The 25285-nt window shown below is 38.1% G+C and overlaps 1 protein-coding gene across 1 annotated transcript; it reads left to right on the top strand.

The window, feature by feature from the left end:
• The first annotated feature begins 1228 nt into the window (after positions 1-1228).
• LOC106112001 (atrial natriuretic peptide-converting enzyme-like) lies at positions 1229-22499 on the top strand. The gene is made up of 17 exons (XM_013294230.1): positions 1229-1233; positions 1706-1795; positions 3406-3692; positions 4451-5145; positions 9235-9384; positions 12708-12902; positions 14127-14259; positions 14370-14522; positions 14659-14877; positions 15766-15913; positions 16068-16128; positions 16186-16300; positions 21184-21364; positions 21538-21691; positions 21797-21920; positions 21996-22144; positions 22299-22499. The coding sequence occupies exons 1-17, from the start codon at positions 1229-1231 to the stop codon at positions 22497-22499; spliced, it is 3060 nt and encodes a 1019-aa protein (XP_013149684.1).
• Positions 22500-25285: the final 2786 nt, after the last annotated feature.

Genomic DNA, 25285 nt, shown 5'->3' with positions numbered 1-25285 from the left:
AGTATATCATGACTTAAATATCCTGCGTTTTACAATATAAATGACCTTTACAAAATTACCTTCGGTTATATTTGTGTTTCTTAATATCTCGTTTTAACTCTGACATAAAAAAAAAATATATTTATATTACGATGTACATAAAAGTTTGTTGTCCATTTCATTGTAACAGGATCCGGTGACGTCACGGATATAACTTAAATCATTAGCACCGGCGCTCGTTGGAGCTGACTGACGTATCAAAACAAAAACTAATAGAGAATTTGTCCTATTAGCAAATAAACTGGCAGCCGAGAGCAGACCCTCGTCAAATTGCGTACGGCCGCGTCTCGTCTGTATAATTCAATATAACTGTAGATTTATTCAAAGAAAGATTCTATAACAAGAAATAAATTATATCATAAGAAAATTATTGGCTTAACCACTTTATTACCATTAGATCAGGCCATTTAACTTATTTAAAAAACTTACAAAATTTATAAAACACCTTTTAATTAATTTCGCCCATAATATCTGAATCAATAGCTTATATGCTATTTCTCTGAATCGTTTTTATCTGCCTTTTCGCAGATATCCGTAGTAACCAATGCAGCAACGAAGTAAAAATCTTATTACGCCACTATTTATATCTTTAAATGTAGTTCCATATATTTAACAAATCCTCCGTATGTTTTCTTTAATTTGACCTTATATTCCCATGTGTTTTTGAAAATCGACAATGGAACTTTATTTTCTTACTATTTTGTTGACACGTCTGTCTCTCTGGAAATGTTCACCTCAAGCCAACAGTACGAAGTATACTGAGAAGCCTTTAATTTTATTTTATGTAAACGCACACGTGTTAGGAGCGACTATATTCATTATTTATACGTTGTACGTTCATATTATGTCCCAGCTGTTGTAATAATTCATTTCGTAAATTACTCGACCAAGCTATCGGGAGCCCCAGTTTAGTAATAACCAAACTCTTTTCGTATAAAACCCCGTGCGCCGTACGGAGTGCGCGGCTCCTGGCCCACCTGGTCCACCTGGCGGCAATAATTCAACTTTCTATACGAGCTCGTGTCGGTGACAAGTTTCCTATACTTTCCGCATTAATGAAACATGGCGATATTTACTCTGCAATGAATTTTTCCGAACTTTCTTTATTTAGAGCGCGCTTAGATATCTGATCACCTTTTATATCATCATTCATTAAATATTAAAAGTATGTTTCTTAGCTTTGTACTTGATGCGGTAAATATATTTTTCTTATTTAAATTTTCCTCCAATCCATTACAGAAGGTCTCATCTTACTTAAATGTCAGTCCTTTACTCCGTAAAGCGTAGGTTTACTTACGTACTTTTGAGGATATTTTAGTAGAGAATTATGAATTTTCATTAAATGAAATTGCTCAGGATCGAGCAAATAATTACATCAAAAACTGATTTTAGTGTGCTTAGTGATTTGAAAGGAAACTTTATGTATCATTTATTTTTAAATATCCTGTTTGAAGTGGCGTTGAAAACGGAAAAAATCTCTTTAGTTAGAAATATATGAGGGATTCATGCAATATGTATAGAACCAGCTTGTTTTATTAACATTACGTAGAGTTAGAACCTCTCAAAAGAAAGACGTGATAGAGTAATAAATTTAGTTTAATAAGTTGCAAATCCAGTGCAGTAATTGCAGTTTTCGTACACGTGATGTCAATATTAACAATTAAAGTATCGCAGACTGGCTGACGGTGACGTGGGCGCAGAGCGGCATGCAGCTGCAGCCGGCCGCCGCAGACGACTCTGACCCTGCCAGGAACCGGTGAGTCCCATTTGTTTAGTTTACTGGAGGTCACAATTCATTTGTAATTAAAACATATATTACCTCTCCTTAATCTTAAGTCGGGTAACAAACAATGCAGTAGGCATATTCACTAGAAAAATCCTTATTTTAATTTACTCTGTATAAGAATATTTATATCAAATGTTATGGTGAACCTGAATCGATATATCATTGACTTCCATGCTTACAAACATAAATAGTAAAGATATCTCATTCAGTAGCTGTTCCGCGAAACCCATTTACCTAACGTTATTTATAAATGGAATCATACATTTGCAAACAACAAACATTTTTCTGAAAGTGAGAAAAACATATTAAAATATTACACACTGTAATTAAATCAATCAAAATGTTGATTCTTTTAAACGACTGGGGAAATGTTTAAATGGAATCAGTAGGGTTGTTACCAGGTATTTACCGAAGCTTGGATGACCTGAATAAAAAGAAAATCGTAATTTTGTTACAAGTAATAAATAATACATTCTGTATTGTGTAAAAATCACATGAATAGCTAAATTATATGTGTATTTCATAAGAAATATCTACCTTTTCCCAGTAAAGATTTGCTTTACAAAGTAGATGCTTTCATCGTATATTCGTGCTGTGTGAGACTTCCGAGGAATAATACAATAGAACATTCAAGGTAATATCTTCGTCTTTGTACAAGATATTATTTTTCTCTGTAGACCGGCCAAGCTGGCGAGCGGCCAACATGTAACCTAGATATATTTTATTTCATGTCTAACCCTAAAAACTATAATCTTAAACACCTCAAAAATGCTTTTAATTGCTTTTTTAAAGCAAGTCAATAACAATGAACCTCGTCAATATTTTTATATTACACTATTCTTATCTACATTTTCTAAATATACATGTATTGATATATTTTATTTTTTAGTGACAGCCCTATTGCTAATGTTATTTACATCGGGTCAAACTCAATCAGTTGGACATTAGGCGGCCTCTAATTGTGTCAGCTGATGTGCCCAATGGTTGTTCGCGGCTATTACCAGCCTAATGACATAAAGTCATGTTTTAAAATTTCATCGAACGAAAACTTTTTTTATCTTTTATCGTTTCAATGAATGGTATACTCGTATGTGCCATAAGGGCAATACAGCTGTGTAATGCGGGCGCGTTACTGACGGTGTTATGATGACCATTTCATTGAAATCCAAACTTTTTGATATTCGTCGTATTCATTTGATGACCATATAATCTGGTTTTTTTTTTACAACAAGAGGTGGAAAACGAGCAAGCGGCTCATCTGTTAAGTGACCACATATTAATTATTCGTAGCGCGATAATGAGTTCAGTTGAAGGCGGTAATAGGTTACAATTATCTCTTATCAAAGGTTCCGGCACGTGTCCGCACTCCGCTTGACGTTAACCTCCGCGACAACCGCTCACAGTATACAACTGACAGGCAATCACCGGCTTCGCTACCGGTACATTATCGCGGACATCCGACTCCAGCTGTTTATTTGTACTCATGATTTCTTACCATGTTTACCTTCACTATGTAAATGAAGTCAGTCAGTTGCAGACCATTGTCTAGTTTTTGTTACTGTGGCTTTGTACGCGAGCAGATGCGGACGAGCCGGCAGCTTGGCGGTCACGCCAGGTGAGCGGCTGCTCGAGCTGCTGCGGCCAAGCGCGGGGCCGGACGGGCCCCTCGCGCCCCGCCGACACTCTACCGCCGCGTGTGCGCCGCCACCGCGCCCCGCCGGCTTCGTCTACTGCCCCTCCGACGCGCTGCCCTACTGCCCGCCCTCGAGACTGGCGCCGCCCAGGCCACACGTCAAGGTGCTTGCATACATCATCATTATCAGCAACATTACATTTTATCTATCCACTGTTGGACATATCCTTTCCAATTCCTTCTACAGAACGCGTTATCACCTAAAAAAGTAATGTTCTTGTCTTAGATATTCATTCTCTTTTGATTTTTTCAAATCAATGTTCAAGAGTGTGAATTCAATGAGGAAAAAAGCGATGCGATCAGTGTCTTAGAGTTATTTGAATAAATACACAAAACAAATTTAATAAACGTCCGACGCATGGTAATGGTACAAAACTGTTAAATATTAAGTTTGCTTGTCGACATAGATTCGGCCGAAATTGCGCTCAGTGAGCTGCGCTACTCTTAAGATTTTCTCTCAGCTTCATCGATCCTTCTCAAAGTCATTATAATTAGCTACTCAATGCGGCGGCTATTGTTGCTGAATGTAAAATAATATATTGTACAAAGAGTATTAAAATATCCTCTATTACCGGCTTTCTTTGCCAACATTCAAAGGATCCTCGGCGGGCTATCGATTTATATAAGAACAATAAGGGTGATTAATTGTTTCACCGGCGCTACGAGTCGCTACGAGCCGCTACGAGCCGCTACGAGACTGTACGTTTAGATGTCTTCATTGACATTGATTGCTTTGATAATACAATTTTATTAAGCCCAACATCGCTATGTTCCCGGGCCTATTAATATTGTTTAGCTGTATTTAAATATAATAATTGTTAGTAGATCGGAATAAAAGCTCTATCTTTGTCAAATTTTAGACAAAACAAAAATGTACTTTCAAAAATTCTGTCAAAAAATCTGTTTTTTTTTAATTCTAATCTTTTTGTGACAGTTACCTCCGCCGCCGCAGGCGCCAACCGCCCAACCGCCACCGGTGCCGCAGCGCGTGTTACCGGTGCCCCCCGCGGCGGCCACGATGCCAGTATCAGCGAACCCCGCGGTGACGCCGGTGGCGTTGGCCGTGCCTCCACCCGCGCCGCCGCGCCGTTCATCGCCGCAACCGCCGCGTCGCGTGCCCCCGCCTACGCCGCCGCGACCCGCGCAACCGGCCGTTCCGACAGACCCCAACGGCAACCGACGCACGGTGCTCCCAATGGCGACACCGACACCTACGCCGACGCAGCCGGCACGTCTCGACTGCAACAAGAACCCGCAGCCGCCGCCCTTGAGAAGGCCGCCTCAAAAGATGCCAGACACACCCTACATACCGCCGCAGAACCAGATCAAGCGTTCCCCGAGCTCCGGCTCCAATATCAGTGTCCGCCAAGATTCCAACGTGTCCTCTGATTCTTTTAGCCAGACTTCCTCGCCCTCTTACACCACAAAGACGATGGAGACGCCGCTACTTCCGCATCAAAACGCCAACAAGAGCCTGAATGCTAAAATAGCGCGCGGCTTGCTGCTGAAGGAACAACAAGACAAGGAGTCCGGGAGCAGCTCCATAACGAAGAGTATGTCGACGCCGGCCTCGCTGCAGACCATCGTCAGGTTCCAGAACGGCAGCAACATGTCGCTACACCACCGGGTGAGTCCTATATCATGCCTAACAAACGACACAATTTAGTCACAAATCAATGATTACTGCAATTGTAATATGAAATAATGAACCTAATGAGACAGATTTACTTTACCTATAGTTAAGAATAACAAAACAATTACGTATATTACTGAATTGATTATGTTAGGTAATACATTTTACAGAAGATCCTAGATCACCAAAACATTACCTATAATGTACGACAAGAATTATATTTGAGAGTGGAGTCGACCGCGGCTGTTGAACAACTTCTGATTTTGAAGCGTCCGGTGTTTGGCATACGAAGCTTTTGAAAGTTTCCACGTTCATGTGCTATAGGAGCTTTCATCGACACGAATAACGCGCTACTTGAAATATGGGTATAAATAGTCGACATAGTCATGTTGTACAAAATTCGTAGTTTGAGAATTGTTAAATTTCATTTGATTCTGGAAAAGATTCAGAAACTGGTCGGTGCCTACACCGAAAGTTCCCACGTGAGTTTTAGCCGTGTTATAAATAATATTCATTTGATTGGTTCGATCAATAACATTGATAAATTATTGTTCCAAGTTTTGTAATAAGTATTAAATGAAGACACCATTTACTTAGACACAATTAACTTCACTTATATCTGCCTATTGTTTATACTTTTAAAATTAATTATTATAACTAACAATACTATACATACATTTAACACACAGCTTAGAACAAATAATAAAAGCAGATTTACTTTATTTATAGTATTTCAAATGTGAAATACCTATTACAATGGTTAGAGGTAGTAATTTGCACAACAAAACGCTTTTAAGCCGTCAGATGAAATTTAGAACAGTACCACAGCTGACCGTTGTGAGGATAACAGCCTCGCAACATTTAGTTACACGCGCGTTGTAATGGCCGAGCCACGACAAAACTGCGGCTAGCTGCCCACTACTGGCTTCATTCAATTCTATTGACCAGTAATACGAATTATAAAATCTGTTTTTGATGATGACCATCATCCTCCTCCGTGACATGGTGAATAAGACGATGTCTAGCTTGATAGCATTTTGTGTCAAAAACTATAACATTAAATAAAACCGGTAACTAATCGATACCCGTTTTTATTTAATTTTATAGCAACTTTCATAGAGCAACGTCCGACGCGTATCACTTGCGGCGTGGAGCATTTTATTTCACACTTGAAAGCGTTTCCCGTAAATTACACTTCATTTGATCACGAATCTCGATTGCGGACTGGATTAAATTGAAAATGTGGATTTATCTGATTATTTCATTTAAGCGAGCAAGGATTTTAATCAGAAAAGCGAGCAAGTATTTTTTATTAGAAGTAAATTTCTTTAAGTTACGCTTTTAGCTTAAGATCTTTTGATTAGTTATTTTCTAATTACAAATTATTGATATAAACACAATGGATAAAATGTAACTGTATATTGGTATGAATACAGCACAAGAACATTTCTTGAAATTGCTTACATAACAAGAGAAGCGATTCAAGGAAACGATTATAAGATTTAAGCCGGTTTAGTTGAGTTGATAGTCAATAATCCTCCAAAACCATAAAAAGTACGAACTTACCTAAGTAATTTTATGTGACTTTAATACGTAAAGCTACGATGAATTAAATCCATGATATGAGTAGAAAATTTAGCGACATGTGGTCGTTGGAGTAACGAGCAATCGGCGAGGCCGTTGCAATCTCGTCTCAGCAAACATAATATGCTGCCCGGGAGCTCGTTCGCCGCAGCTCAGCCGGACGTATTATATCTGTACATTGAGTTGTTATTGCAATAATGATATTTGGCTTTAGTTTAGTTCCTTCTTTTATATAACCAACGTTTATAACGTTTAAAACATTTAGATCACTAGCAAAATTGTTTGTTCGCTTTACATGGATGATGCCGAATTGAACAAAGAAAGTACTTGATCGATTTGAATGGATCTAATTTTGGTTAGTTCTAACTTAGGAAAGTCTTTGGGAAGGAATAAAATAATGGTTTTCAATATCCGATTCTGCACATATATCTTGCCATTAATTAAATTTTGAATTGAACTATCGATCTAGTTTGTTTGTTAGGTTATCTTACAAACTTCTTACATAACTTTGCAAATAAAGCTTAAAATAATAAACCCGTTTAGTTAATTTTCGTTAAGAAATCGTGAAATTTTACACTCCATTTTACACTTTGTTGAAGGGTACTTCATCAGTAAGTAGAGGGAACTCATAATTATTTATTAAATACAAGCATGTGTTCAATATGGTGAAATTATGAAATATATGAAAAAAATTACTCTTACGAATATACTTTTACACAATCACAATTCGATTAAGAGGGCTAATACAGATGTATGGAGAGTACGTTCTGTGCCCCCCCCCCCCGTCCGCTTAAAAAAACCTGGAAAAGGATATATTTGATTTCAGTAGACGTTACTAGTGTAAATGTAAACAGAAATACTAGAAAGCTTGGAGCGTGAACTGCGGACTGAGCATTTAATTGCACAACTTGTGTCAATAAATGTGTCTGCCGGCCGCAGTTTGGGATCTTACCCCGAGCAAACATCAATGCGGGCCGCCGCTACACGTGCTAGATGCCCCCTCAATGCACGAGGCATTGCACACATTGCAACGTTGCACTCCAATTTGTGCAAAAATGACATTGTTGTTTTATTGTTTGCGATACTCATTTTATTGCATTGCTTACTGAATAATACAGTCGGAGAATACACTTTTTTTTACATAATATAAGGTGGCAAACGAGCAAGCGGCCACCTGAATCCAACGAAATGGAAAGCGACCGCTGCCCATAAACATCCGCAATTGCAGATGCGTTGCCTACCCTTCATCGACGGAGGAGGAGACGCACGTAAAGAGGACATTTCCCCTTTATATGCGTCTCCTCCACCGTCAAATCCACTTTTCCTTTTAATTCTTCCCTCATAAGAAAAGGGTAAAAAGGGAAAGGGACTAAAATTAGGCCTCCGGCACCACACTCAACAGACGAAACGCGTAATTGCTTCCACTTCACGCCTTTTTTCTGTGTGGTCGTGGTATTACACCGGACGAGCCGGCCCATTCGTGCGAAGATGTTAAAGCGGGCTCTACCACTGTGAAAAACATTGTCACATGGAATTATCACTTTGACAAAAACATAAAATAATATTAGCACTCGCAATGTGAAAGCTTTGCTTAAATTAAAAAGAATAAAGTTAAGACATTTTTATTTCATCAAAGCAGAAAGCGCTCACGGCTATAAGCGCAATTTTTGTTACTTTCAAGCAAGCGCTGGAAAAAAATCTTTTTACTTCTGAAATAAAAACAACCTAAGCTTACATAATCAAGAATTAGCTAAAGATAATTTAGTGCATTTGCATATTCAGTCCATAAAAAATAAATTTCGTGGTCTTTCTTTTGTACTAGATCTTTCCAGAAGCTACAATATGTAGGCTGCGAACATTCTCATCATATGACGTGGGCTCCGTCTCAAAGGAGTCATGACTTATTCAAAAGACAATCTCCCGCTTCTCAGGGCGGCTTTGAACGAGCCGTGTTCCCGCACGATGCGCTGTCTTTGTTCAGCTCTATTCACTTACATGTCTCCGCCTGCACTCTAACACATGGGGATTCTTCTAGTTATTTAACACATCTACGTCTGCATTTAATTTGTGACATTGTCGACAAGGATTGACAACTTGTCGAAAGTATAAGTATTGAAAATGAGATTAGGAATTTAGTATCAGTGGTACGACATTTTCATAATGAGTGTAAACATTTTAAACTCTAATCCATCCTACGTCAGAGACGACTACTAACATATTTCTCATATTATTTTCAAATTTTGCACTTTTAACTCACTTCAGAATCTAATATGTTTCAATCTGAATTTGCAGCTTGCAATGTTAGCAAAATGTCTGCAAAGCTCTCCGTCAGCAGATCTGTGCGAGATGCAACTCGTTAACAGCTCACACACGTGACTCCCTTTCACACTGCCACTATCTCGCTCTTACTTGATGCCTTTGTTCTCTACACAAATATTACTTATGCGTTTTTCACTTTTTCATAATCATTACAGGTGGTTGATAAATATTTTGTGTCAGATGTTGCGGGATATGCGAGGCGCGGGGGGCGCTGCCGGCGCCGGCTCGGGCCACAGGTTCCGGCTGGCGCAGCTCGTGCTCAACGCCGTGGCTTTGCTCGCCATTACCGTCGCACTCTTCGCTTATTTCCGAGCCAACCCTGCCGTACAGGTAACTACACCATATACGTTAACAGACTCTTTTCATTCAAGTATTTAGAATAATATCATCCCTTAGGTACTCGGTTCAACTTTCAATTTTAAAATTGAGTAGTATTTACGAATTTATACAACTCAATATGAAAACAATTGTTTTAAAACGATTGGTAGTCGGTCTATCGTCGCTCTTGTTCATAGAATTTCATCGTGTGAAGTGGCTGTTTTATAAGCCTCGCCGTCGCGTCGGAGCGTGAATCGTTACTTCGGACACTCGGAAATAATTACACTTAGTTAAGTTTCCCACGGTGAATGTTTGAAGACAAGTTTTGAACTTGTTACACACCTTTATTGTTAACTGCACTTAGTTAAAACAAGGTTGTGTAGACAATTTTTTTCTGTCAGTTAAATATGACTGTTTTAACGGCCCTGTTCCACTTGTCATTTAAAACGGAAATTATTTAGGGGGCTCTTTGAAGTTTAACGTCTAATTAAATAAATAACAACCTTTTGTCAAAAACGTAAAAATGAAAATGAAAATTAATTTTATCCCATTTTTTTTTCTTAGGTATTAGGGTTTTTATTTAAGGGGCAATTACGTTTGTTCAAAGTGTGGGCGCATGTTTGTGTGTTCATGTGAACTGTGCGTTTCGTAGCCGCAGGTCGTAGACAGAGCGTAGGCGCCGAGCGCCCACAACACAGCGCCCTCTGGAGCTACAACATATATGAAAACATGCTCAAGGGCAGACGAGCTACGTAAGCGCTCATTAGTTTCATGTAGTGTCAATATCTACTTAGAATTAAACGGTACACAACATGAAACGAAATAAACATGTTCTTTTTGATATTATTTTTATGTTGTGAATGTAATCTCAGGAGAAAAATATGTTTTTATCAAATCTTCATAAATGTTATTCTGAACGTAAGAAATAAAATGCCGTTTAATGTGAAGACATTAAAGTAATAGAAATAAAGGTACTTTTGTTCACTAATTTCAAAAGATATTTGTTTTCGTTTGTTTATTTTAACTTTAAGTCGCTTGTGCAATTTCTATTCATTAGTAAAGGTCGAAAACTTCATTGTAAAGGAAGCTTTATTGCTAAGGAGATTTTATAAGGTTTCCTTTAGCTGTGACCTCCGTTACGATTTAAGTTTTACAATGGTCAGAGGTAGATTTTTTCTTAAATCACGATAACGCCTTGAAAGTTTTTATTGTTTATTGTTGCGAAGGTCGTAGTATAAGATGATATTGCTGGTAAATGTCAATATTTTTTTAATACAAGTTTTAATTTCTGCGAAAAAAGAATAGAATTAATCTTATTTACCAACTGATAACGTAGGTTTCTAATGGTGAAAGAATTTTTGAAATTAGCTTAGTAGTTTTTGAACTATTTTAATGCATACAAAAATGTATATCTTTCCCCTATTTAATATTAGTATACACAACAGATTAATAGTAAAGACAAAACCTTAAAAAATAGATATCGACATTTCTGTTGTAATTAATTATTTAGCAGTGTTTGGAATTGAGTTTAGCATATCCCCCAGTGGATAATAGCTTGTACTTTGCGCTAAACTTAAGTTATTCTAGAAATTAAACGATGATTGTAAAAAATGTTAAACCTCGTCAGAACTTATTATAAGAGGTTGTCGAGAAGCCTGAATTACGTTACTAATTATTCAAAGGGCTTTGTACGACATCCATTGTGTCCCTTCGAAGTTTTTGTACTTTAACAAGTCAGAAGAAACCTTCCGTTTTTATGTTCAATTACAACAGAACTTTGTAATTTTATAGAAGCCATAAATATGTGTTTTTATACCGTTACTTAGTGGCGTAATACTAAACATTATTAGTGATCTGGTGTAGCCCTTAACCACAACCTTACTTAATATTTCAAAGCAATATTTATGTACTTTGTTACCTATTTGTATTAATTTTAAGACATGTACGTCATAATAAACAGCACTTAGTTACAAGATATTTTAAACTTCGATGTTTTAGCTATTTTCTCTAATATTTATCATACTCACTGATATCATAAAAGCGAAAGTTTAGATAGATGGATGGATGTTTGTTACGGTTTGTATCCTAAACGGCTGAATGAATTTCAAGAAAATTTTGGTTAGATGTAGAGGATAGCCCGGGAGAACACATAGGCTACGCACTTTTTTTAATCTCTTTAAATTAGAAAACTAGTTTAAAATAACCTCCACAAACACAACTTAGGTTAATCCTTTTTAAATTATCAATAAGCAGTCTTTGCTGACTCAAAAAAGCTACCGGCATCTTATCAAGACTTTCTCCAGCGGCGGCTGGTTTAATGCCGCGACCTAATGTCAACACTCCCACTAAACCTCACCCACAGATAAACCTCTATAGTAGAATACTGCTTATTATGTACAAAATTTGGTATAAAAGTAAATTTACAAGAGGTGAGGTTCCTTTTTTTAGCTTTGTTTTGAAAATTTTCGAATTTAACTATTATTTCGGTAACCATTCATTCAGTTGGTAAAAACTATCTAACGAAAATCTATCAATGTTTACCTTTAGGTTTTCCATTACTTTTTCCACGTGACCTGGTGATTTGAACGTGTCGACTTGTCGTATATAAGATTGCGCTTTTACCGCAGTTCATCGCCTGCGCGAAGTGGGTCAAGTGCGGAATTGCTGTTTATTCCGTTCAGACTTTTCTTCGTCTCAAGCACTCGAGTAGAGACAAATTGTTTTTGTAGTTTTCCTATCCGAGTCGACAGTTGTACAAGAGAGACGAGTCTAGTTTGAATATAACTACTCTGTTGGTTTTTACAAATTTGATGGTTCTTAGTGACCCTGGCCTTAACCAAAAAGTGGCGCTACATCTTAATAAAAATGTTTATATTAATGTGAAAATAACCTTTACTTTTTATCTTTAATTATTTGTAATTTAGAGTGACTAAGCCCTCGCCACACATTTGTAACTTTTTACTCATGTGAACAATGTAAATGAATTAAATTCTCTGCATAGTACCTGGTGTACCCACATTAAGCACGTTTGTTCCGTTGACAAAAAATCTCATTTTAATTAGCAACGTTTCGGGCAAAATAATCTTGAGAGGTAGAGGGACGAGGAATGTGGGACCATTGTACGAAAAAGTTAATGTTGGGATGCCTCAGGGCGCGCTACATGCCCGCTTTTGTAATGTATTCTATTTAACTTAATTTTTAGTACTCTAATTAAAATGTTTTAAAAAAAACTCTACTAAAACATCTCAGTAATTTTAATCTTCTTAACATGGCGAAAATCATTAACAAAGTTTAGTTTTAATTCAAAATATATTGTATAAGACGATTATCCGCAGTACGTATCCCAAGTGGTGAACCGGTCGGTGATAGTGCCGTGGCCGACGCCGGCGGAGCCCCCTGGCGCGCGCAACCCCGCGCCCGGCGTCTGCCTGCCCGTCATCGTCACCTTCTGCCATCAACACCGCATCTCCTACAACTTCACCGTCTTCCCCAACTACATCGGACACTTCGGACAGAGGGACGCTCAACAGGTGAGCTATGTCACGTAATGCTTTCAACTAAAAAAGCAGTTCTAGAAGCAAGGAAGCCAATGTTACAGTCCAGTTTGTCGTGCTGATTGGGATCGTGAAAGTGGGACGTGATTCAAGGGTAGACGTTGAGATCAGAACGTGTCGCGTTTACAAACTAATTGATAGTGAGTGAGTTCGTGATAACGAGCTGTCACACGGGAACTATCAATTAACTTCGTTCCCTCCGCGACTTACTGCCAAGCGACATCATCCTTAACTTCTATTAATTAATATGTTATCAATTGTTTAAGATTAAATTTCACAGGACAGACTTTGATGTTCGAGAACAACAAGGAAATCTGCTTTTAATTTTTCATCATACCAAAAAAAAATACATGGAATGGTAATATTAATATTAATACAATAAAAATGCACCACATTTAAATGAAAAACGTTAAATAAACTGTTAACAGCTATTAAAGCTATTAAATTTATGCAAGTTTGACAAATCTAAATTATAAATAATCTGTTATGCCTTGGTTAAATTGAGGCAGTTTGCTTGGCAACGCAGATCGCGAAATTTAATTCGTCGACGCCGCGCTGCCTCCAACTAGCGTTAATAAATAACCCTTTGTCGGTGGATTCCGACAGGCAGATGTTAAACGCACCCACCATTGTAGCGGTGACATTGATTGATACCCCTTCGATGAAAGCAACCCCTTAATTACTGTAGATGTCGTGTTCACGACGCCTAGGACTGTATAATTGTTTAGTTTACGGCCGCGTACGCTTCGTAGCTTGTGGCGTAGCATAGGGCTACGAGACTTATTTTTTATCGTTGTAAGAAAAATTGAGTAGATTAAGCTATAATGTCATTAAATTATCTGAATGTAGTGATAACAAGTTTCCGTATATTCCAATTGTGTTTTTAGTGTTTTCGTTTAATGTGAGCGTGGCTAAATGATCGCAGGCCGTCGACCCCTCGTCATGAGGGCGCGTGCTTGCGGCTTCCGATCATTTAATCGGCTCCCACATCGCCCGCGCCCGACCTCTGCCGCCCATTACCCACACTGATCGAATTCTACAATGGACTTTTGGAATATGTCAATAGTGGATTTACTAACTCAATCGGGAAATGTTCATTAATGACCGTTCGATTAAGCGATTCAATTCAATTTGAATGAGAGATATATGAATAATTTATAATTTCAAGTGTCCCAGATAGTTAGTAATGTCTCATGTCAGGATTTGGAGATCTACGACGCTGTGGTGGACGTGCGGTGCTATGAGCTGACGGCGCTGTTTTTGTGCTCGCTGTTCGTGCCCAAGTGCGGGCCGCTCGGCCACATGGTGCGCCCCTGCCGCAGCCTCTGCCAAGGTTAGCTTCACCCGTGTGCGGCACGCTCGGAAATAAATCTAATCAATAAATTCCATGAATTATCGTCTCGAGTGTAATCCTAAATACTTCAATCATTAACGATTAAACAGAAACGATGCGGCGTTGCGGGTTCTTCTTGGAAGTGTTCGGGCTATCGATGCCTGACTACCTTCAGTGCGAAATATTCCCAGAGTCCACGGACACCGACGTCTGCCTCGGTAACAGGGAGGTCAAGGAGGCACGGATCAGGGCCGCCAAGCCGGGTAACTGCTCAACTTCTCTTTACTAGTGCGCAAATAGTTGGTCGATTTTTTTGCAATTATTATAGAAAAGGCAAATGTGGGATCTTCTGAATTATTTGACTATCTCCAACTGAGATCATTTATTCGTTGTTCGCAGTTTGTCCTAGCGGGTTCCAGTGCGACGTGCGGCGCTGCATCCCGCACGACTGGCGCTGCGACGGGCACGTGGACTGCGCGGACCGCTCCGACGAGCTTAATTGCCGCGTGTGCAAGCACGGCGCAGACCTGCACTGCGGCAACCAGCGCTGCGTCTCGCAGGCGCACCTCTGTGACGGCCGCGTCGACTGCCCCTGGGGACAGGACGAGAGGAACTGCTGTGAGTACTGTTAACCGATGGGTAACTTGCACAATAATCCATGCGTAATAAATCTAATAAGTCCAGATCGCGTACAATAATAGGTTCTATTTTATATTACCTAGATTTTGTGATTCTTACTTTTTAATGTAGTATTAATAAGTATGTGTATATATTGCTAGTACGCTCTAATCTTGTGACCGGACTGCAATTTTGATCTTGGATTTCAGCCAATATTTTATAGAGATGTAATGTACGTACTCGCAGCTGGAAATCGGTCAGTTTATAGAACTCTGTGATTTTGCACATACTGATGAAATCAGCGACTATATAGTTTAAGGAACAATAATGTATTTCTTTTATTCTGTTCTCTTAAAAGATTAAACATAATTTCTATCTATCGTGACTTTGACGACTAAAATATAGACCTTTTTTAGTAAAATTCAGAAACACTAAATTTAATTTAACAGTAAATTCATGTTTCCATTTTGTAGGCTTTCAATTCAGTTGCATTCAATAGCGAGGATGAATTATGAAAATCTCTCCAATTTCCGACGTCGAGCGATAAAAATCTTTCATTCTCTAAGCGATCGCTTCATTGTATGTAAATCATTTCCAACGGCGCAGGGACATGCGACCATAACTCAATTTAGTGTCTCTATCAGTATGTGAGCAATTATAACCTTGTTCATCTGAAATATCCATTAATCAAATTAAATGTTGCATCTGTAGATTGTTGGTCAGTTAATATAAACTAAATGAATGCCTCTCAAATGAACTCATACTGGGTAAAATAGTCACTAGAGCTCCGATAAATAAATTTTATTGGTGTGGAAACAGTACATACTGGAAACAGTACCTGCTGTCCCATGTACGGGATAGATGCGTGAACAGATGTTTGTGTGTCAGTGCGTCTGAGTGAGGCGACGGGTGATGTCGGGCGCGGCGAGCTGCAGGTGTTCCGCGCCGCCAACCAGTCCTGGGCGCCCGCCTGCATGGCCGCGCGTGCGCTCGACCCTCCCACCGCGCACAAGCTCTGCGCTATGCTCGGATACACGTTAGTTCACACTACCCTAAATACCTGATGCTTTATTTATATGACTGGAATTATTTATATACTACCCAGTTAAAAAAATTAAAAATGTCGCTCTCTCCGAAACAATTAAAATCTGTGTCCGATTTAATAGTGTTCATTTCGTAACTTGTCGTAGTTTGGTGAACCGGAGTAGCACAGTGGGCGGCATGGGGCGCGCGGGGCGCACGCACGCCCACGTAGGGTCCGAGCACGCGGAGCACGCGCACGCCGAGCACGCGCACGTAGAGCACGAGCACGGCGCGGCGCAGTCTTTCCGCGCCTTCCAGCGACGCGAGGGCGGGCTGCTGCGCGAACTGAAGGACTGCCGACACGACTCAGCGCACATACACCTCGTCTGCAACAACTATGGTGAGCTGTTTTATCCATTGTAGGTGCCAGTCTACCGGCACTAGAATTACAACTCTATCGTATTCGTAGAAAATTATTTGATTGTACTTCTATAAGTTCTGTATTATGTTTAATATTTTGTCACCTTGGTATCAAAATGTTACAATTTTTTTTTTTGCATTGTAAGCAGAACTAGCATAATTGAAAAAACGCTGTAATGTTGCACGATGTTAACACACTTGGTATATAGACTTGATAATAAAGCGGGCGTCCGCCGCGTCGCGTCCTATGCTCCTCATAAATAAACAATAACACGGGAACGTGCGGGCGTCGCGTCGCGTCGTCGTCCGGCGCGATGCAAAGCATTCCACCACCGTTTTAATAAAATAACGTTCGCATCTCAGTGGCGCGTCGCGGCGCTGCCGGACTCGGCTCGCTGCTTTATTACAAAGGGAATTAAATAAGTTGTTACTTTGTTTGCAGGAAAATAATCGCTAACTCATATTGAAATCTACTCGACTCGAAAATTTCTTTCAATTATGTATTTAAATTCTTAATAATCGACCGGTGGTTTGATGCTCAATTAAAAAAGTTTCAATGTACTTTTTTCTTTTAAGCCTTTGCTCGGTTTCTTTAAATCTCGGTAACAAACTTACTTTTAATTGCTTTTACTCCGTTACGTTCTGAAGCCGCGTATATTCTTCGATCAAAGTTGTATAAAATATTCATCTATACTTTTATAATAAAGCGTTAGGCAACAAAGAAGTGTGTGTTACACTTCTTTGTTGCCTAAGATGTAAGCAATTACAACATATTTTTGAATACTCCATTTTGTCATAAAAAGCTCTACATATACGTCACGCTTTAGGCTATATATTTTCACGTCATTAAGCTTAGGGGTAAATATTTTGGATAAAAACCCTAACGTGGGAAAGAGACCATAAGTTGCTGCCAACATCAAGAAAGCAAAGTTGTCATCAAGTCATGTCATCAATAAAATAAAATTTTCATAATTTTACGCGGAGTCACACGGGAACATCTAGTACTCATATTGTTACACCTACTTCACAAACACGCTCGTTTTGTCTTGTGACCTTTACGTAAATTACCTTACAATATATCATTTCGAAAAAATATCATAATTCGTCATCATTATCGGCTTAAATCTCTAGACCATGGTACGTCGTGCGTAAATGTGAATACCTTCTGGGAAACGACAAATACACATTTTTTTCAATACGAATGTAAGAGCAGTGTAATACAAACAAAAGTCTGTCGACAAACAGAAATGAAACAAAAAAAAAACTGCTGTAACGTAATTTGTACAATTCTGTAATAAACATAATGTTTATCGAAATATTGTCGCGGATGTCGTCAACAAGGAAGTCAAAGATGAAACGAAACCGCTTCTCATTCGGAACAGATTTGTGGAAAAATACTTTACAAACGTAAAAGAAAAAGAATACTTAAGTTCTTTTTCAAGGAACAATAAAGTTGTTTACCTTTGAACTGATTATAGAAATAATAAAAAATCTACTCGTTTTGTAAAATATAATATTTCGTACTTTTGTAACGGATAAAGTAAAAACTAAGAAAGAGATTTCAATGATTTTTCTCTATCAGAATTTTACATCAACAGTAAAACATATAATATTTATATTGTTTTTTGAACGTTTAAAATATAAATATTAACTCGAGTGAAGCCAGGGCAGGATACAGGTATTACATAAAAAAAGGTAATTTAGCAAACTTTGTCAATAAGTCAGTTACTGCTGAAGCACCTTGTCGGGGCGAGGAGTGGGCAGCAGGGGGTGGTTGTTATAACCTCCAGATTTCTCCTTAATTTTATTTTGCCAACTTTCTTTACTATGTCGAAGGCCCTTGCTAACAATCTAACGCAAGGTACTTTTGTAATATTTTTTGTAACAAATGTGGACATACAAAAACGAATCACTTTACGTTTAATAAGATTATAATATAACAAAACACGTTATCCGCTTATTTCGCAGGAAAATAACACAAAACTAAAGCGAAAAAAATATGTACTCATATAAAATTGAACAAATCTTTCTTCCAATATTTCGGCTGCATAACATTTTATTATTTTCTTTGGAAAATAAGAAGATTTACCTATTAATTTAATACACAATAACGATACAGAAAGGTTCGAAGGTTTATCGGTGAGTAGTTGTTGCTTGTGACTTCATCCGCGTGAAATTGGTAAATTCAAAATTAACTTTCTCTCCTTATTTTAAGGCCACCAAGTAGTTAATGATTTATTGTTTATTAAAATGTATGCGCACGAAATTTTTCCACCATACTATTCATATAAACCTTCCTCTTAAGTCACTCTATCTATTTAAATCAGTGCACCAAATTCAGTTGAATAACTACTCACTAACATGGTCGCTTCCCGCTTTCTGTCTGTATCTTTGTATGTATAAGCATACAAAGATACAGACAGAAAGCGGGAAGCGACCATGTTTTATATGCAATGTTAAACATTTGACAAAAGTTAATACATTCTAAATAACAAAGATATTATTTCATTACAAAGTCGTGATTCGAACAAAATACTTCACTTAAAACATTTGTACAATGAAAAGTTTGGACCAACTTTTAGGATCACGAAAACTGATGTTGAATTTCTCCGCCAAAATCAATTTCACTTCGGTTCGTAAATATTGTAAGTTCATTGTAACGTTAAATAATTTATGTAACATATGTATGAAAATTCAATGGTGGTAAACCTGTGCTGTTCTTTCCTTTGGTTTATTAAAGTCATGAAATTTCATTTCGTTTCACGACAACATCGTTACACATCTGGGAGTGTGTTTGTCCCACGCGTGATATAAAACTTATCAATATCGGGAGATCGTAAAAAATAATGTCACAATAACAACAAAGACACCTTTGTCATAAAGAATTCTCATCAACGAAAATAAAATCTGCCGCAGACTTTTGCGTTTATACAGAATTTTTACGGGTAAAAAAATTAAAGCTACGGCCCTTTGATAATGTCTTTGTGCGTACCTTGAAGTCAGCCCCTTCATCAAATTGAAATCTAAGCGAAACCCTTTTGTTGCAAAGCAAACAGATTTGATTCACGGTTCGGAAGTTAATTCTTTTATTTACATGTTCCCTTTAAATTACAATGGTAGGTACATTACAATTGTATTCTTGAATATTTTTAATATCTGAGTTAAGAAAACGAAAATATCAATTTTTTCGTCATATTAACGCATTTGGATAAGTTACATGTCATGCACTCATACTGTTTGTCTCTTTCATAGACAAGTTAGACAGAAGTAGATAGAAATTATCTTTCTAATTTATGTAAATAGCAGTTTTGTCTTGAGCCGGACGGCACCTGCCGCAGCCCGAAGCTTCTCCATCTCAAATATAATTAAAGTTTTTGTAATCCCCGCAAATTACAACAGAAAAACAAATTACTGCTCGCTAAAGTTGTCCCCCGTCCTTGTCGTTCTCAATTAATTGCACCTTCTGAGTTAAGAAAAACTTAACCGACGTAGACAAATGAAGAAATTGAATTCTTTTACCTTATTAATTTAATTCCCATAGGAATATTTCCATAATCGTCTTACGTGTCCGTGTTTTGGAGAAATCTTTTGTTCATATTTTTTATCTGTTTTTAACTGATTATAAAATCTACAAACCTTGTAAAGCACAGTAACATTCAATAAAGTTAATTTGATCGTCTTACTCCCGAACCAGTTTCTGGGTTAAGTAACAATAAAGAACAAAAATACGCGTGAAATGAACCAATTCACACAAGGCAAGCAAGTTTATCTTAGCCCTTTAAATAGTGCAGACCCAAGCCTCTCGACGGTTACGTTAAAAACTGTGCTCGGCTGAAAGTAGAGTTAATCAGTAAATTAAATTATTCCGGCCGCATCGCAACGCTCCTCTGAATTAATTAAACATCAGGTAGGTCCTGAGGAGCGCGGGATAAATGTGTTATTAATTATTAAGCAAGCAAATTACGAACTCGAAGCCATCGCTATTTGTAACATCGACATCTCGTTTTATAATCCACAAATACATTTACAAATGAGCACAGTCGTAGCTACAATTAAGGGTTGCCACGCAAGTGGTTTTGTGTTTGAAATGTCACATTAGTCTTGACACTTAAGTATAATTTAGTTAAAATATTTGAAGCATCTTACTACAACATGACAAGTATGTATACTATAATTACTAAGACTTCACAGCATTACAACAATGATAATAACAAAAACTTCTTCAAATGCGCTCGTATTCATTATTTAAATGTCGTAAATGTATGAGTTTTTATTCACATCGGTTGACTCAGCGAATATAAAAAGGGGTTATATTTCAACTTCAAGTAACGCAGCGCTCCGACAGATCCAGATCATTACGCAACTGACCGCAGAAGCCTGTCACTGTGATGAATGAACAACTCGGAGTTTTCCATTACACGTTTGTACGTTTTATACCAAAAGTCTTGAAACGAAGCAGATAAATTCTAATATTTGGACATACATACGGTTGACCGTCTAATTTCACCGTCATAAAATAATCATTATCTTATATTAAGCGCATCATTGATTCTGTTATACCAAATAACTTACAAAATAGACTTATAATAAACTCACTAAGTATTATACGTATTGAAGATCGGAGCGAGGCGTGCGACCGGTGGCAAAATATTGCGGCAAATCAACAAACTTTTAATTGAACAAGTCAAGTTTGAAACTAGGTTATAAGCAAATATGAAATGGGAATCGGAATTCAATAAACAGTTTACGTTTCAAGTTTGTACGAGAGCGATCCTTTAAATTTTGAGTTGTAGACAAACAGTGTAAATTATTGACTATCTTTATAAATAAAACTGAGTACGTAATATTTTAATATGTGTGTAGAGTGCGGCAAGCGTCGGACAATAGGCGGTGGTACGAAGCGTATAGTGGGCGGAGTGGAGGCCTCACCCGGCGACTGGCCCTTCCTGGCCGCCATACTCGGCGGGCCCGAGGAGGTCTTCTATTGCGCCGGCGTGCTCGTCGCCGACCAGTGGGTCCTCACCGCCTCGCACTGTGTCGGCAAGTGAGTCACTGTCTATATATATTTATTGATGACGAGGATCGCAGATTTTGCCTTTTAAGAGAAGGGCACCTTTTATCATCAAACTTGAAACTAATGGAATAAAAATTAGTCCTGTTTCAGTCCTACTTCTAATTTCCGTTGCAGTCGTGAACTATCTGATATTTCTATAACAGCCACTCCGACGTGAATGGCTGGACGATCCAGCTGGGCATCACGCGGCGGCGCTCGCACGCCTACTATGGCCAGAAGGTGAAGGTGCGCCGCGTCGTGCCGCATCCGCTCTATAACGTCGGCGTCGCGCACGACAACGACATCGCCCTCTTCCAGGTACCACGTCCGCACACTTGTAGTTCACAGATGTATAGACTGGTGGGCGGAGTTACATAGTAATTCGTAAATGCTGAGATATTAATGTCATGTCTGATGTCTTAGCTGGCGGTGCGCGTGCGTTACCACGAGCAGTTGTCCCCGGTGTGCCTGCCACCGGCGCGGCGTGCGTTGCTACCCGGCACGCTTTGCACCGTCATCGGCTGGGGCAAGCGTGACGACAAAGACAGTCAGTATACCCATTATCAGGTAACAAGTTGGCGTCAGCCAGCGAGCGGGGCTTGATGAAATTTCGTATGTTCAGTGTCGGAGTACGAGCCGGCGGTGAACGAGGTGGAGGTGCCGGTGCTGAGCCGCGAGTTATGCAATCAGTGGCTCGAGCACCGCGACCTCAACGTCACCGCGGGCATGGTCTGCGCTGGTTACCCCGAGGGTGGCAAAGATGCTTGCCAGGTAACACTCTCGCTTTTTGTCTCATTTGAAGATTTTAACTTTTTGAAACATAGCCCATAGTAGGATGTAATCATAATATGTAGGCCGTTACATGATCGGCCTATTTAACAGATTTGTAGAAAATTTTGGCTTGATATGAATTTGTGAACTACAGGGTGACTCAGGGGGCCCGCTTCTGTGCAAGGACCCCGAGGACCCATCACGCTGGTACGTGGGCGGTATCGTGTCGTGGGGCATCAAATGCGCGCACCCGCGGTTGCCCGGCGTCTACGCCTACGTGCCCACATACGTGCCCTGGATCCTGCGCCAGCTGCAACTTTACAACGACGACGACGCGCCCTCCGAGGACACCTAAACTGAGCGCCTTGGCACTTTGGACGTGGGAACTGTTGCACCATTTTTATTCGGAGATTTTCTTGTTAAAATATCGACGTGTCGTTTAAAAGGCCGGTTCAGTAGTTCTTGAGATCGTCGCAGATATTGATTGGTAGCGGTGTTCTTCAACGCCGTAAAATAATCGTACTGGTAAAACTTTGAATTAAGGAACATCGATTCTTCATGGACATGAGAAAACTTCCAAAATTAATGGTGAACACATAATTGTTCTAACCGCGTCATAACTGTGTTACTAGATTTATATTTATACGAAAACTAGGAAATGGAAACTATTGACAATAATAAATAATTCATTGACAATAATATTTAAACTTTGGACAATAATTTTACAAGAAAAGACAATATATATTAAAAATGTATAAATAGTAAGTATATAATCGGTGTAGTGTCGCGCGTGGCGGCAGATAGTTGCTGTGATAGTTGTCCCGAGCGCGACAACACGCCGCGTTCTTGTATTCAACTATACAATAACGAGTCGAGGTACTTTTTCTAAATAAACTTTGTCATTTTCTCTCGAAACCTTTTTCTCGAGACGTGACGCTAAGTCGCATTTATACTGATGTTTAGGAATCTTAAGTCGCTTTAGGGTAAAGGAAGTAGCTGTTAGTGGAGAAAAGCTTTAGACATTTTTACATGATGCGCTTTTATTTGTCTCGTGTGTTCCAGTGTTAGTGCGTTTGTTTGACGTTTGATGTTGTAGTGTTAGTCGAGGGCTTACCAATTGTTGTAACGTACTTATGCGTCGTTTGGATGCAGATGTGTCAATATTTTTATCAGTACCGGTCTCCATCCAAACGAAGTCGTCTATTTATGAATAAGATAAATGTTCTAGATAGATCTTCCCTAAAATGACAATAAATATATTTAGTTGAGTTATTGATAAATAATCTATCTCCAATTATGTTCAAACATTGAAATATTTACATTTGAAAAAGTGACAATATTTATGTAATTATTAAAATAGCTTTAATAGTTTGTAAGAGAAAAATCATAACTAGCGAAAATATCAACTAAAAAAAAAACTGTAGATGTAGATTACGGAAAGAGTTTTATTTAGATAATAGGCGATCTTTACTCAGCAAATATTTTTATTTGGCAATCTCTCAATTTACCTATGTACAACATTTTATTTTTGTTGGTTTACATATCTGTGCCATAATAGTTTATATTTGCAAAATTATAGAAATTTTTATATAACAATTAAATTGCGTTAATAATGTAATTGAAATATAAATGATATGCTCAAAGTTACTGTAACGGGTAATACTTGTATATTATATATTTATTAGACGTAGTTATATACAGCCTGCAGCGGAAGTCAGTCGGTGCGGTCTGCACAACTTAAGCAAAGGAAACTGTTGCCTAATTTCATTACATATTTCAGTTGTAATAAATATTATTTATTCATTACTGAGGCAGGATTTAAATAAAAGAAAGAAATATATAAAATTAGTAAAATAAAATTTACATTCCTTTCGTAATTTCACATTTACTAAATTATGGTTCACGACAATCGAAAAACGAATGTAGACACGAACTTTCTTTCATTTTAATCTAAGTTATTCATTAAAAACACAAAATTGGATCGTAGAACTGCAGACCAAACTGACTGGATGTTAGTTGTGTGATGTAGGTATAGTGAGATCCAAACCGTATTGTGGCTCGCGTTTTGCACAAAGTGCGCACAATTCAATTTTTCATAGAGCGATGTGGCGGGTACACTCCTGCTCATATTTCCTCCCTGGCAGATAGTATCTGGAAGTCTCGTGGAAGAGCCGGCGTACAGTTTGGGTCTTCTATTACATCATCGATGACTAACGTTTGCGCTTGCTGACGTAAGGTTGTCGACTTCTTATGAGTCTCCTTCTTAACTCGAGCTTTTCTACTAGAGTAAAAATGTTGGGAATTTTATATAACTCATGATATTGTTAAGACAATAATTATTAAAAACCACTATATTATACTATGTTATACCACGTATGAACCTCACTTTGTTAAAACCTCTCAGTCGTATTTATTTAAATTGTTTTGAATAGAAGAAATATTTAATATCGAAATGTTTTGAAACACTTTAATGAATTGTTATGTATTTATTCCTTAATCATAGTATATTTATACAATTTTCTTTTAACGAGTTTCGTATATTCGGTAACGTACTGTTTCAAAATTTTACTTTATAAATACTATACGAACTTAAATAGTCTTTGTAAGAAGTGTACATAATAACGATATTTCTATTAATTTTACACGAATAGAATAATTAGTAATCCCAGTAGGAACTAGCATAGAGGAAGTAGATGAACCCGCTCTAGCGTTTCCTATCTGTCAATCCTAACCTCAAACCTTCTTTTTTACTCACTTTATATGTTAAATTGTATTTATTTCTAATGAAAATCTTTAACTTGACGATACGTAATTTATGACGTCGAAGTTGTTTTCATTCCCACATACTATATGATGGTACGAAGGACAAATGACAAAGGGAGAAATAATTAATTCTTAATCCGTAGTTTTTTTATATAATTCGTTATCTGGAAAGACTCTATCAATGTCAAAAACGTATTCAGTCTTCCCGCTATGCTTTAACCTTTTGTAAATGTCATTTCTAAATCCCAATCTCTTCAGTAGTATCGCTTGCGTTGTTTTAGGAACAGCCTAGTGTGTAAAACACTCAAGATACATAAAGATTATAAATAAACAAGAAATGCATTGGTAATTGGCTTTATACTGAACATGTAGTTGACA

The sequence above is a fragment of the Papilio polytes genome, unplaced genomic scaffold, assembly GCF_000836215.1.
Source record: "Papilio polytes unplaced genomic scaffold, Ppol_1.0 DF824135.1, whole genome shotgun sequence".
Lineage (NCBI taxonomy): Eukaryota > Metazoa > Arthropoda > Insecta > Lepidoptera > Papilionidae > Papilio > Papilio polytes.
The sequence above is the reverse complement of the archived record's forward strand: the minus strand, read 5'-3'. Positions and strand labels throughout refer to the sequence as shown.